General features: G+C 47.3%; 1 protein-coding gene across 1 annotated transcript in view; it reads left to right on the forward strand.

Moving 5' to 3' along the window:
* DNAH1 (dynein axonemal heavy chain 1) overlaps positions 1 to 15,184 on the forward strand; it is a 152,774-nt gene that overhangs the window by 118,662 nt on the left and 18,928 nt on the right. Inside the window, exons 60-72 of the mRNA XM_090022620.1 lie at positions 86 to 211; positions 500 to 619; positions 1,208 to 1,357; positions 1,680 to 1,840; positions 2,531 to 2,756; positions 2,844 to 3,039; positions 4,135 to 4,286; positions 5,338 to 5,534; positions 5,769 to 5,913; positions 7,711 to 7,869; positions 8,588 to 8,719; positions 9,585 to 9,755; positions 10,900 to 11,079. Coding sequence (XP_089878746.1) covers positions 86 to 211; positions 500 to 619; positions 1,208 to 1,357; positions 1,680 to 1,840; positions 2,531 to 2,756; positions 2,844 to 3,039; positions 4,135 to 4,286; positions 5,338 to 5,534; positions 5,769 to 5,913; positions 7,711 to 7,869; positions 8,588 to 8,719; positions 9,585 to 9,755; positions 10,900 to 11,079 — 2,115 coding nt within the window. The remainder of the gene's footprint in view (positions 1 to 85; positions 212 to 499; positions 620 to 1,207; positions 1,358 to 1,679; positions 1,841 to 2,530; positions 2,757 to 2,843; positions 3,040 to 4,134; positions 4,287 to 5,337; positions 5,535 to 5,768; positions 5,914 to 7,710; positions 7,870 to 8,587; positions 8,720 to 9,584; positions 9,756 to 10,899; positions 11,080 to 15,184) is intronic.

The raw sequence follows: 15,184 nt of genomic DNA on the forward strand, positions 1-15,184 counted from the left end.
ACTATAAACAGGAAAAGGATCTTAATTTTAAAGCAACACACAGCCATGTATAATTTGCAGATAACAGTTAATCTCTTCCTGGCAGGGACAATACCGCACAGCACTGTATGAGGACTGGATACAGAAAATGCAGAAACATGGTGTTCCACACACCAAGGAACCCAACCTTATAGGAACTCTTGGAGACCCTGTAAAAATCCGATCCTGGCAGGTATGTGGTAGGCAAATGCAGTAATGCAGGCTGAGGGATTAGGTAATGTCAGCCCATTCCCAGTACCTAGTCATTGAAACCATCAGGCTGAAGATAAGGCCAGGAGGCTAAGAGGAGTTTGAAATAGCTTAGGCTGTTCAGGAGGGACCATGGAAGAAATCTTAAAAAGGACCATCCGTACAGCTTCTAAAAGCACAGGAACATTCCTGGCACTAGTAGGGACAGCTGGAGATGTGTTATGCTGCTGCTGTTAGATACCTGCCATGATTCTTTTTCTTGTGCACTCAGATTGCTGGTTTGCCCAATGACACCCTGTCTGTGGAGAATGGAGTAATAACACAGTTTTCACAGCGCTGGACTCATTTCATAGACCCCCAGGGACAAGCCAACAAGTGGATCAAGAATTTGGTAAGGGCATCTATTTTTGACCATTGGGGAGCCAAGTTGTTTGGTACAAAAGAGGCTACTCCAGTCTATCTTCAGTGTCGGAAGATGCAGAACAGTTCCTTCCACTACCCCCATTTTCTTCCTTCTTCAGTTGATGTCTATGCAGAGGGAAAGGCCTTCAATACTTGAGTAGCTTCACTTGCTGCTGCTTTTGTGAGCATTTAATCAGTGGGATGGAACATGGCAGCACTGTCAGTTCAGCTCTCCATTCCCGGCAGCCCCAAGTAGCAGGGCCCTTAGCACTGGAAGGGGGAAGGATTAGGGCCTTGCAAAATGTAGTGTGAGGGTTGCAGCTACAGATGTGAGCAAAACATTCTCATGTTACTTTGGCTACAGGGCATGTCCTAGGCATTTGCTGAGTTGCATATATTATGCTCAGTTAGTGTCACACAAATGATGCAACACAGATACATCTCTTTTAATTCCTTTTACATCTATTTGCAATTTTAGTGGTGCATTAGCAAAGGTTACAGTACGTACACAAAGTTTTGCTTTCCCACTTTGGTCATACACACATGCTGGACTCCCTCTCACCTTGTTGTCCCCAAGGAAAAGGAGAACAGCCTGGAGGTGGCCAAGCTGAGTGATCGAGACTTCCTGCGCAGTCTAGAGAACTCCATTCGCTTCGGGAAGCCATTCCTGCTGGAGAACGTAGGGGAAGAGCTGGATCCGGCTCTTGAACCCGTCTTGCTGAAACAGGTTCCTTCCCTTCTGTTGGTTAGGGAAGTCCCGGCAAGCCAGGAACTAGGGTGGACTGGAGGTGTCACTTTTCCTCCCTTTATAAGGAATGTGCATGTTTAGATTGGGAGCTTGGGTTCACGGCATTTGGGATGCTCAGGTGAAATAATGGCAGCTGGGTCCCCAGACCTTCAAGGTGACTGGAACTGTCTAACTAGCTGCCCTCCTGCCCTGGCAGTGATGGCAGAGGAACTGTGAGGCTGCATCTCAGGTAGGTTCTCCCAACTCACATCCTTATTGAAAGAGTCTCTGTTTGTGTCATACTTGTCCCTCTCTTGTGCAGACTTATAAACAGCAAGGCAGCACAGTGCTGAAGTTGGGTGACACAGTTATTCCATACCATGATGACTTCAAGATGTACATCACCACCAACCTGCCTAATCCTCACTATACACCAGAGATATCCACCAAACTTACACTGATTAACTTTACCCTCTCTCCCAGGTAACCGGTCACCCACTTGTGCCTGTAGCTATTGAACTGTTGTGACGTTTGGCCTCTTGCCATCTGTTCTAGGGGATGAAGAGGGGGAAGAAGAGTTCTCTTCCTTAGCTCTAGAAATCAAAGCCAGCATGTACGAAGCAAGGGTGTTTTCAGGGGGTCGGGACACTTCAGATCCCTGACCTCAGATCCCTCGTCTGCACAGACTCCCTTGCTTGGGCAAATTAGTCCTTATGTGCCTCATTTTCTCCTCTCTGTTGCATTGCTCTAACAAACAGGAAAGCAGTGAGTTTTCAGACTTGGTGATAAGGGCATGGCACTACCACAGAGAATTGTATCATGCAGCTCTAGAAGAAAGGTGTCAATTTAAGGTTGTGTAGTATCATTACATTCTGCTATACTTTGCATGCTCCTCGACTCTCTCCTTCTGCAGGAGCTCTGTCCTGAGAGTGCTCCCTGCTGCTCTGTGTTCAGACCTCTTCCCGCTGCCTCTCTTCCTTTCCATTCCTCTAGCCCTTTAAGATCATTAGTCCTTCCCTGTTTGCAGCCATGCTGGATTTTACATTAAGTGTGGCATCTTCCTGTATTTTCCCAAGTCCAATGAGTGTGATCTCCCTGCCTGCTCAGAAACTCCATAGTTGGGATCCCACTGACCCAACATCCAGCTATGACAGCTGCAGGTTTTACTTACAGTGGCTTGGAAGACCAGCTGCTGGGACAAGTGGTAGCTGAGGAGCGGCCTGACTTAGAAGAAGCCAAGAACCAGCTGATCATTAGCAATGCCAAAATGAGACAAGAGCTAAAGGGGATAGAGGATCAAATCCTGTACCGGCTGAGCTCCTCTGAGGGAAACCCTGTTGATGACTTGGAGCTCATCAAAGTGCTGGAGGCTTCCAAGCTAAAAGCTGGGGAAATCCAGGTCAGTGACTTGTTGCTTCCCCCATCCCATCTTGCTTTACAGAAATGAGGCAATGCCCCATTGTGATGCCTCCAAACATTTCTGCAGGCCAAAGTGAAGATAGCTGAGCAGACAGAAAAAGACATTGACATCACTCGCTTGGAGTATGTGCCTGTTGCTGTGCGCACACAAATCCTCTACTTCTGTGTTTCGGACCTGTCCAATGTTGACCCCATGTATCAGTATTCTCTTGAATGGTTTCTCAACATCTTCCTGTCAGGAATCGCAAACTCCGAGAGAGCAGGTACCTTTGGTGGGTTAGAGCCATGGGCAGGGGACCTTTGAACAGACACCTTGCACATGTGAAAACTTGATCATTTCCCTTTCTTGCTCAAAAGCTGGTGATCAGTTGTGCAAGCACCTCACCAAAGCCTTGCAGTTGTATTTATGCCAGATCTCAAGTGGCCCCAGCTCTTTATTCTGAGAAGCTCTAGAATGGGTCTCATTCTGTCCAAGGTTATGTCTAAGCAGTCTTGGTGGGATCAGACCCCACACTGACTTTCATCTGAGCAGGCAACTTCTCACCTAATACGAACAGGAATAAAGAGCATGTCCTTTTCATTCAGGACATCTGCTGCTTCTTTGGGGAGACTGCTTTAGTTCTGCAACAAACTGTTTTATAAGCCCTTGAGTCTAGACATCTTCAGTCCAGTGTTTATGAATGGCAAGCCATCAGCATGGTTTTCTGCAATGCAAGGAACCCTGTTGACCTGCTGGGGACCCCTCTGTGAGACCATTTGTCACTCCTGTTGGACCATCATGCCAGTCACAGACAAAGACTACAGAGTGTTGCTGTTAGTTGGACCCAAAAAATGTCACGAATGAGAGCATTTAAGATGCTCGCAACACAGCATACCCTTGAAACTGGTGCCTAGACAACGTTTTATCTTTCTCACTGTCATATTGCTGCAATCCCTGGAAAAGCATCCAACAAGTAATACAAGCTCCAGGGCCAGATGCAAATTGTGAGATTTTTTAAAGACGTGATTTGGTGACCATGGCAGCAGCTTTTGCACCTGCATTACCAGAAATAGTCCAAGTGCTTTCATGATGGACTGGAGCTTGAGGTTCTTAGTCAGTGATTCAGCATGTGCCTGTGTAAATAGCCTAGGATTTGATCCATTCTTCCTTGAGGGAGAGCAGACTTTGCTGCAGAAGCCAAGACATGGTGGGAAAGGGATAAGAGGGCCTAGAGTTCATCACAGAGTTTACATAGGGACACTCATGTATGCTGAAAAGGGACCTGTTCCCAGTCAGTGGAGTGCAAAAGATTGGTACTGAGAGTAGATCCTTTGTCCCCCACTCCTGCCATGGCTGGTTTGCATTTGGCTATTTTCAGACACCCTGAAGAAGCGGATAGTGAACATAAACAACTACGTCACCTTCAGTCTGTACAGCAATGTGTGCCGCAGTCTGTTTGAGAAGCACAAGCTGATGTTTGCTTTCCTGTTGTGTGTCAGGATCATGATGAATGAAGGAAAAATCAACATGGTGAGTAAGCAGCTTCCCTGGCCCTTGAAGGATGATTTCCCATGGCTGATGAAGTTCACATTGCTCCTTCTTCTGAAACTGGAGATGCCATACTTTGTCTGTACTTATATTCTTTCATCAGGGTGTGATGATTTAAATTTCCCATCCAGTTTCTGTGCATGAGGCAAAAAATATTCATCCTGATCATCTGTTAAGAACTAGCTGAAGTTCTGAGTTGTCCAAACATATTAAAAGACTATTTAAACCTTGAGTTGTCCTTCCTAGGTAATTTGGCCTTTCAGTTTAGCCTGCAAAATAAACTTTTCAGCAGAATTTGGCAATGAGGAAAAGGCTCAGGGACTGACTAAGGGAACACAGGGTAACGAGTAGCTGAACTTGTCTGTCATCAAAAAACCTTTTGATTGCATACACAAAGGGCATGGTGGGTGATGGCAGGATATCTCATCTCATGTAAATAACCTGGTGTTTCCAAGGGAATGGGTCTCAGACATAGCTTTGTTCCCAAGCTGAATGGGGGAAAGAAGAAGAACACATAAAGCTGTCAGGCTCAACATTATGAGTCTCCAGGTTTCCTTTCCTGTTTGGCATCTGGCTGCTGCCATCATCTTTTTCATTTCTTTCCTTTCCTCTTTTTCTTCTTTGGAGTTGCTTTTGAGTGAACCCAGTACTGGACACCCTTTCCCTTCTCCTAGGTCTGAAAGGACTCTTGCAAGGAATGAATCACCTGTATGCCAACCTGATGTAGGCTTTCTAGATAATTTAATCTGCTTTCTCACATTCAGCAGAGATTGCCCTGAGAGTTAAGACTGAAGTTCATTTACAGAGCACTGTAGGGAAAGGAGGCATGATTTCCAGATGCAGTGATTGAATGGGCAAATGTATCCTGCCATAAGCTTTGCCACATTGTGAATCTAGCAGACACACATAGGACACAGCCACAGCATGAGGTTGCTATAGGACTTTCTTGACATGGGTTCATGTTGTTGGACATAGTCACAAGAGCATCAAGTCTGAATACACTCATAGCAATTGCGTCCTGTTGGATCCACAGGACGAATGGCGTTACCTACTGTCTGGAGGTGCCATTAAAAACATGAGAGAGAATCCAGCTCCTGAATGGCTGTATGAGAGAGCATGGGGAGACATCTTGGCCTTAAGCAACCTGAATAATTTCTCCAGCTTTGCAGATGATTTTGTGGACAATATCTCAGAGTTCCAAACAATTTTTGACAGCCCCGAGCCACACAGGTGAGTCCCTCCTCTTTGATCAGGGGATTTGAATTCTGACTTCTGCTTGGCTAAGGTTACAGTAAAATAGCCTGTAAAAGGAGCTGAATTAAGATGACTTCAGAAGATCCTGATACATACCTAGTTGTATCTAGGAGAGTTGTTTTCTTGGAGTCTAGTGAATGTGGCATCTATTTAAAGCCTTCTTTATTCCCAGAACATAACCCCCAAATTCATCACATAATTCTCTTGCAGGGAGCCCCTGCCTGGGATTTGGAACGCTAAATTGGACTCATTCCAGAAGCTTCTGGTTCTGCGGTGCCTGAGAGGAGATAAGGTCACTAATGCCATGCAGGACTTTGTGGCTGAGAATCTGGATGAACGTTTTATTGAACCACAGGTAGCTGACCAGCACTACGCACAAGAGCCACAGAGGGTGCTTTGGTTGAGAAGGGATGGGAGTAATGCAAAACCTACTGCACTCTGCCCCAAATAGAACTGGCAACTATAGGAGGCAGATGCTTGAATGGACCTTCACAGCATCTGTAGTTGAGGTGATACTACCTAGATCTTCTTTAGAGCTCAAAGTGCTTTGTCAAAAAGCTTGCTATTATTGTGCCTATTTTTACAGAAGAGGAAACTGAGGCATGGAGTGGTAAAGTCAGTTGCCTAGGATCACCCAGCAGGCCAGTGGCAGAGGTGGGAATGGGCCTAATCCATGTTTTCTGAGTCCCAAGTCAGCACTCTCTCCACTGGGTCACCCTGCCTCTGTAGTCATGATGCACATGACTAATAAAAGTAATAGCTCCATACTGAAAACTGGCAAGCAGGGTCCAAGGCAGGCAGAGGGGAGGCATGGCTGAAGGTTACAACTGAGGGTAAGAGCCAGGTTAGGTTCAGTTCAGTTCTCTGTTTTGTTTCTGCCTGGCTGGATTACTGTGTGCTTTTCCCCATGTGTAACAAGGAGTTATTCACCTGCTTAAAATCCTTGGAGATCAATGGGTAAAAGGGGTATCACAGAAGTACAAAGACTTGTCATCCTCAGGTGCAGCAAAGCAGAGTTTTCAGATGCAACATTTTTCATAGACAATTTTGACACTCAGATCAGCATTTGTGCGTGCAAGGCCTCATAGAAAGCTATACCTCTTTACTGTAACAGCGGCTAAAATGATACATCCCCCTAGTATAGACATAATTATGTCAGTATAAAGATGCATTATACAGATATAACCGTTCTCCTATGGGACACATTTATGCTATGGGCTGTGCTGGTGACACCTCGCTGGCACACAGCAAGACAAGCACATGCCAGGCTGAAGTTCCCACTGGATGGGCCCGAATTGGAATTCAGTATCTGAAGGTGCAATTTTAATTTCTTATTAAAGGTGTCTGCATGTAGAATTCAGGCTCATGATGTCAGGAAGTCCTGACACATGCAGAGGCAGAAGAATAAGCAGCAGATGTTCTGCAGACTCTGCTTGCTTAGCAGTTTAGTCCATCCTGTTGAACATGCTCTGTGAAGGGACATATGAATTTGCCAATCTATGGCTCCCAGTTGTTCAGGGCACAAGGGAGTGTATGTATATATGTGCATATGTTTATGGAAGTGTGTGCAGTCAGCTGGCTGCCTTTAAAATGCAACACCAAAAGCAGGTATGCATCTCAAACAGGGCTGTCCAAAGTTAGGCACTTAAATGTAGACTTTGGTCCTGGCTGTCAGAAGGGCTTCACTGTAGTACCAGGTAATGATTCCTTGGAGCTTCTAAAACTCGTAATGAAAGGCACTGTCCTTCAGTTAAAGCATATGGTTTATGACAGTGGCTGATGCAGGGAAAATAGGAAGGAATTAGAATGGATACTAAAGAGAAGGGACCAAGACATAAACCCTACTGCAGTCCACAGAAAGACTATTTTTTAATGTATTGATACGTGGATCAGGCTTCAGAAGATTCATCGACAAGTAGATTGCACAGAAAGAAGAGGGGGACAAGACATGATGCTTCATGAAGAATCATCAAAATCAGGTCCTAGCTCAATCCAGTTGTCAGGCTGACTGATTACCGAGGGCAGGCAGGGGAGTGGGCATAAAGGTAGAGTCTGTGCATTGGCTCTGAAAGAATGGCTCCTGCATTTACCCACCCTGCCCTGTGTCAATTGTTAGTTTTTACTCTAAGTGAAAATCCATCTTCTCTTCCAGACTACAGATCTCTCTGCGGTATTCAAGGAGTCCACTTCTACCACTCCCCTGATATTCGTCCTCTCTCCTGGGACAGACCCTGCTGCTGATCTTTACAAATTTGCTGAAAAAATGAAGTTCTCCAAGAAGCTCGCTGCCATTTCTTTGGGCCAGGGTCAGGTAAGCCAGTGGCACTACTGTGCATGTTTCTTTGTGAGAAGTAGCCATCCCCATTCACAAGGGTTTACCCCCAGAACTCCAGAAAGTCTTAAACCCTCCCCACTCCCAATGGAAATGCCACTCAGAGCCCTAGTTTACCACTGTGTCTCATTTGTTGCCAACTGAGAAATGAATTCAGCACTTCTGTCTTCACACACTCACCAGAGGGTCCCTCCTTCATCTTTGAAATGCCTTTAGTTATAAGTCAGTAGTTTCTTTCTCAGATTCTTTTTGTGGAACAGACTTAAAATCTGCACATAGCAAAACATGAAAACAAAACTAACTTCTGAAGGGCAGGCACAGAATTTTACCCAACCTCTGCCCTTTGTTCATTGATAAGAAGGTTCAGCTAGGCTCATGTTTGGGAATATGGAAAGCTGATTATGTGCCCTCAGTTAAGCAAAGCTAAGGATATGCAATGGTGAGTGGGTTTCTGGTTCATGGATGTTAAGGATCCCCAAACAATTTGGAACTGGTACAGCTCCAGCTTTGGAGCCTGGCCCTTTAATTCAAGCTGCAGAGACTTCTACTTATAGCTCTACAGGTCTGCGGTTCTGTTCTCCGTGCAGGCCCAGATGGCAGCTGTCAGGGTGGTACATTCCAATAGGTTTAAGTTGTGCTGCATCCAGTTGCCCTGGTAAATTGATTTTGTTGAGGCTGATCTTGTTTCCTTTTGCAGGGTCCCCGAGCAGAAGCCATGATGCGAAGTGCAATGGAACGTGGGAAATGGGTCTTCTTCCAGAACTGCCACCTGGCCCCAAGCTGGATGCCAGCATTAGAGAGACTCATTGAGAGCATCAATCCTGACAAGGTTACACTCTTGAATACAGGGGCATTCATTTGAATCACAGCTAAGGCTTATTGCCCATCGCTTTAACCATCATCCTGTGCTTTGAAGGAGAGGAAGACTCCTGTGAACAGAAAGGAGACTAACCTGAGCCCCTCTTCCCAAAACCATGCAGCACAACTATGGCTAGTTGTCTGTTTAGTAGGCCACAGTTGCTCCCTAATCCCACAATGCACTGCTACTCTGTGCAATTAGGGAACAACTCCACCCAAGTGTGAAGACTTAACATTTATATCTCAACTTACTAATATCAATTGCTCTCACTCTGCTTCCTCCCCATGTGCAAGTCTGTTATCAGTCACCACCTCACTCTTACCCACAGACACAGCGTTGCATTGGTGCCTCCCCTTCCATTTGCCTGCTGGCGAAAGACATCTTCTTATCGCTTGCTCAGGCTTCCAGCAGGGGGAAGGAACGTGGCTTTTGCATTACACCAAATCTGTTCGGCATAAGCAGTGACTGCCACTGTCTTGGGGGAGGAATGCGGCCCAGGCATTTTTGCCATAGAGCTCGTCCGTCTTATTGGAAGAACCTGACAGACAGCTCCATAGTTGGGCTAGAGAGTTCTCAGTGCTCATTTCCAGTTGAAAAGCCTGTTGCAGGGTTGGAAAGATGAACAGGGTAGCTCTGTTGAAAGAAATCCTTGTGATTCTGAGGACAGGTGATGTCAGGAGGAGGAGGGTCTTCTGGGGAGGTTGGGGGTCATCTGTGATGGAAGATTATTGGCCAAACATGAGGGAGGACAATCTCCACAGTTAGGAGGACTTCCCCAAAAATGCCTATATCTTTACTTAACCCTTAAAGCACCTGCCACCTTTTAATTGTCTAGGTGCACCGAGACTTTCGCCTCTGGCTCACTAGTTTACCTAGTAACAAGTTCCCAGTGTCCATCCTCCAGAATGGCTCCAAGATGACCATTGAGCCCCCACGAGGGGTCAAGGCGAATTTGTTGAAGTCATACACTAATCTGAGCGATGACTTCTTGAATTCCTGCTCCAAGGTAAGAGCCATATCCTGTCTTCCACTTCTCCACCATGGCCAGCTTGCCACATTCATCATGGATCATAGCAAGTTCCTCTGCTAATGGTTTTGTAGCGCATCCCTGGTTGAGTTTTTCTTTCCAGCTTTCTTCTCCTCTGTATATCATCTAAACAACAACAAATTCCTTCTCATGCTAGAAAGCTAACATTGTCTTTGTGAGCAGCCTGTTTGATGTGAGAGTTCACGTGTGTAAATAGTGTGCCTCACATTTTTTAAAGAGCATTACCTAAATTAAATATTTACTTCAGAAGAACTGTCACTGAGTCAGACTATGGGCACTTTTACATGTGCACTAGGGGTTGGCAGAGGGAGGCAGCATTTTAGTTAGTGCAGTTTTGAGAGCTTCTCTAATTAAAGCACCATTGCATCTTTGTGTCCCCATGCTTAAAAATGGTAGTGTGGGCACTTGACCTAATGTTTGTTTGACAAGCTTTATTTCAAGCACCTCCACTGCCATTTTTAAGCATGGGAACACTGATACATGAGATGCAGGTGGCTGCTGGAGCACAGCAATTGCCACGCTTCAGAAGACTCAGTTAATCAAGTCTGCTCTGACACACTCATATACAGAAATCCCATGGGTCCATCTTGCCCAGTATCCTGTGTCCCACAGTGGCAAAGAGTGGATGCTAAATGAGAGAGTGAACAGGGTATGACCAAGGGTTTTTCCACTGTTCCTTTCTCATTTACAATCTCCAGTATTTAAGGATTAGTAAGTTCTTATTCAGAGACTGTACCCCTAACTTGCATGCTCAACAGCTACTAATGCCCCTTTCCTCCAAGAATTTGTCCAGTTCCTTTTTGATTTTGGTTAAACTGTCAGCTGCCACAACATCTTGTGGAAATGAGTTCCACTCTTCCATCCTAGGCATTCAAGTATGAAAAGTTTGGACTATAACTATCTATCCCCTGTGAAGTAGCCTGAGCCTATGTTCATCAGGCTCCTATCAGCTTCAGTAAATGGGCAGCTTTGATCACTTAAGTACCTAGCTGTCCATCTGCCATCATGTCTAAGAAAAAGTGCATTGCCTCTAAAGTTATGTCTCCTTATAAGCCAATCCCCTATCAACTAACACTCCTTTCCTTGCTCCTATGCCCTGCAGGTCACAGAGTTTAAAGTCTTATTACTTTCACTTTGCTTGTTCCATGGCAATGTGTTGGAGCGTAGGAAATTTGGACCCCTGGGGTTCAATATTCCATATGAGTTCACGGATGGAGATCTCCGCATTTGCATCAGCCAGTTAAAGATGTTCTTGAATGAGTACACGGACATCCCATACAAGGTAGGGACAGTTTGTTGGGCTGCCCTGCCTGAGAATGGGCCATAGAGAGGATCCTAGTGCATGTAGCAAGAGCTAAATTGTATTTCCCATTTATGCATCAAAATGACACATATGCAGTGGTTGACACTTGTGCACAGTTTCTGTTTAGCTAGGTGCATGCAAGTTCCTGCCAGACTCTAGGGCATACTCACTAGGCCTGTCTCTGGCCAATAGGATTGTTCAGGTGTGTGTGCAAGTCTGGGTAAGCCCCATATGTTTAGTCACAGAAGAACCACAACTAGCAGAAGTTAGAGGCAGGGCAGTTTCCTAACAGCCAGGCAGTGGGAGATTCACCACAACGGTCTTGAACCTGCATCCTGCTTTCCAACACAGTGCTGTAACCACCAGGCCATGGGCTAGGCATGACCTAGCCTGGGGTGGACAAAAGGGTTGGGCCTGGCTCTGGAGCAAGACGCACGGGTGTAAACCCATCCCACCCCCCTGAGCCAGGGACCCTGGCAGACCCCTACAGCAGACCCAGACCCTGACACCTAGCGTGGAGCTGGGAGGTAAGTGGGGCCCACAATGGGTGTAGGGCAGGAGGCAGCTGAGTGGAGCCAAGGAGGGTCACCCCCCTCCCTGGTTCCTACTTAGTCCAAGGAGCTGTGTAAACAGGTGTGCTCTGGGCCTGGCACGCGAGTTAGCACAGGACTTTGTGTGGAAGGGTGTGTGAAAGGGCTCTCAACAGGCACTCATTTCTGAGTTCCCCCCAGCTGCCCCACACACAGCATGATGCATCCTGTGCCTGCTGCAACCCTGGGCAGCCAAAGTCCCTCCATGCCAAGGAAAGACATCCAGTGCTGGACATCAGGTAAAGGGGACAAGGGACCAACCCTCTTCCCCTCCAGGTAGGGACACAGGGACCCAGGGAATCCCCTAGCTTCTCAGGAGGCTAAGGGATCTCCCTACAGGCAGCTGCTCGTACCTGCCTACCAAGCTACAGCAGCAGTAGCTGGTGAGGACCACATGGGAGCAATAACACGCACCTGGTCTCCCACTTATACATACACCCTGGCAGCCATGCAACCAGCGTTTGCCCTGCAATACGGTGATGGGTACACGCCACACCCCTAGGCGTCCTGGTCTGAATGGGCCATCTTTCCCTAGTACCTCAGAGGCCTCCACCCAGACAGAACTTATGGTCCCAGTCTCCAATCAGATGGAACACTTCACTCCAGGCTGAAAGGGCTGCCAAGCACATCTGCTGGATGCTGGGATCAGGGGCATGAGTGCTCCCACTTGTGGGATGCACTCGCTGCTGGAGACTCTGGAGGACTGGGTGAGGGAGCTACAGGAGGAGGTGGACAGGTTATGGATCATTAGGGAACATGAGGCAGAGATTGATGCTTACTGCCAGCCCCTGCAGCTGAAGAAGGAAGCCATGGAGACTGGGCAGAAGAGTGCACCTGAACAAGGTGCCCCAACTGATAGCAGGTGGACATTGGTGACATCAGGACTGAAGCCATAACGTGCATCAGTTGTCCCACCAATAACCCTGCACAACAGCTTTGAAGCCCTCACACCATCGATAGATAGAGGATGCATCTGTGCAGGGTCAGCCAACTCCAGCAAGGTAACAACTAGGATGATACTCCTAGGAGACTCCCTGCTGCAGGGCACAGTAGGAGCCATTTGTCATCTAGAACTCTTTGCGCAAGAGGTCTGCTGCCTTCCAGGAGCCAAGATCAGAGATGTTTTGGCAAGGATCCCTAAACTGGTCCACCCTACTGACCACTACCCAATGTTCCTTGTCCATGTTCGCACCAATGACATGGCAAGAAGTAGCCCTGGGAGGATCATGAGAGACTACAAGACCATGGGGGTGAAGCTCAAGGACTTAGGAGCACAAGTGGTCTTCTCAGTCCTTCCAGTCAGAGGCTGTAGCCATCGGAGGGAGGAGTGCATCAAGTAGGTCAACCAAAGGCTTAGGAGATGGTGTCACCATGTGGGCTTTAGATACCTCAACCTTAGGATGTGGTTTAACTACAGCAGTCTGCATGCAAGGGATGATCTTCATCTCACAAGCAGAGGGATGAAGCTCTTTGTTACAAGAGTTGCCAACTTGTTGAGGAGGGCTTTAAACTAGGCATGACTGGGGGCTGGGGAGAAGGTTTCACTGCTGTGCACGAATCCTCTAGCCACAATGACACACGAGAGGGCATTCAAATAATGGACATCCAAATAAGTACTGACATCTTGAGACACTGGCAGCATGACAGAAAAGCTGAGGTGGCTAGGGGAGAGCTCAGGTGTCTTTATGGGAATGCCAGAAGCATGGGAAATAAACATGAGGAACTGGCACTCCTTCTGATGGACAAGGAATTCTATCTGATTGGGTTGACAGAGACCTGGTGGGATGACACACATGACAGTGTATATTGAGTGCTATAGGCTTTATAAGAAGGATCGGGTTGGGAAGAAGGGAGGAGGTGTGGCCCTCTATGTGAAAGAGCAGTACCCCTCCCTGCAGGTCACGTTTGAGAACAGGGATGGATCCGTTGATACCCCTTGGGTCAAGGTACAAAGGGAATCAGGAGAGGGAAACCTGATGGTGGGAGTCTACTACAGGCCTCCCTCCCAAGACAAGGAGTGTAATCAGGCATTGTCTGAAGAGCTGATTGAGGCAGCTAGCACTAGAGACATGATTGTTATGGGTGACTTCAACTACCCAGACATCTGTTGGGAGGACCACTCAGCTGCCCCTAACAGGTCAGCCAACTTCTTGGCAACAATAGATGATCTGTTTCTGACGTAGGTTGTGGAAGGGCCTACTAGGGGTAAGGCCACTCTGGATATAGTGCTGACCAAGGTGGGGGACATCATAGGTGACCTGAGGATTGGTGGTACTCTGCGCGACAGCGTTCATGACCCGATAAGGTTTACCATGCATCGTAAGACTGGGAAACCAGTCAGCAGAACAGAAGTCCTGGACCAGGAACAGTGGTGCTTCCTTAAGGAGACAATTCTCAAGGCTCAAAAGCAAGCCATCCCCACATGGACAAAAAGTGGTAAAGGAGCCAAGAGACTTGCTTGGCTCAACAGGAATATTTGGGAGCTACTGAAAAAGAAAGAGGAAGTGTATAAGCAATGGAAGAATGGCTCATCAACCGGAGAGGAATACACCTATATTGCCAGGGCCTGAAGATATGAAACATGGAAAGCTAAAGCAGGCATGGAGAGCAAGCTGGCAACTGGCATAAAAGATAACAAACAGTTCTTCTACACATACATAGGGAGCAAGAAAAAAATCAGGATCCACTTTGGGACCCCTACTGAATACTCAGGGGCAGCCCACAGTCGGTGCCCACGAAAAGGCAGAACCCTTAAATACATACTCCATGACGCTGTTCCTGAAATCAGACTGGGGCTTTTCACCTGACCAGAGGCCCAGGGAACATGGGGAAGACAACAGATTACATGTAATTAGTCCTGAATAGGTGACACTGTCTCTCACCCCATTCTCATTAAAAAACTGGGGGACTGTGGTGTCGACACCCACACAGTCAAATGGGTCACCAACTGGCTGGAGGACTGTACCCAGAGGGTGGTGGTGGATGGGTCATTTTTGACCTGGAGGGTTGTGGGCAGTGACGTTCCCCAGGACTCAGTCCTCAGGCCCGCACTGTTCAACATCTTCATCAGTGACTTGGATGAGGGGGTAAAAAGCACCCTGTTCAAATTTGCTGATGACACTAAGATGTGGGGGGATGTGGGCACTCTAGAAGGGAGGAATAGGCTACAATCGGACCTAGACAGGTTACAGGGGTGGGCAGACAAGAACAGGATGGAATTCAACACCGACAAGTGCAAGGTGCTGCACCTGGGGAGGAAGAACCGGCACCATACCTACAGGTTGGGGAACTCCCTTCTTGTCAGTGCAGAGGCAGAAAAGGATCTTGGAGTCATCATTGACTCCAAGATGAACATGGGCCAGCAGTGTGGGGATGCAGTCAGGAAGTCCAACCGCACCTTGTCATGCATCTACAGATGCATCTCGAGCAGGTCCAAGGAGGTGATCCTCCCCCTCTATGCGGCACTGGTCAGGCCGCAGCTGGAGTACTGCGTC

Source organism: Crocodylus siamensis, chromosome 11 (genome assembly GCF_052110815.1).
Source record: "Crocodylus siamensis isolate JL-2025a chromosome 11, ASM5211081v1, whole genome shotgun sequence".
Taxonomy (NCBI): Eukaryota; Metazoa; Chordata; order Crocodylia; family Crocodylidae; genus Crocodylus; species Crocodylus siamensis.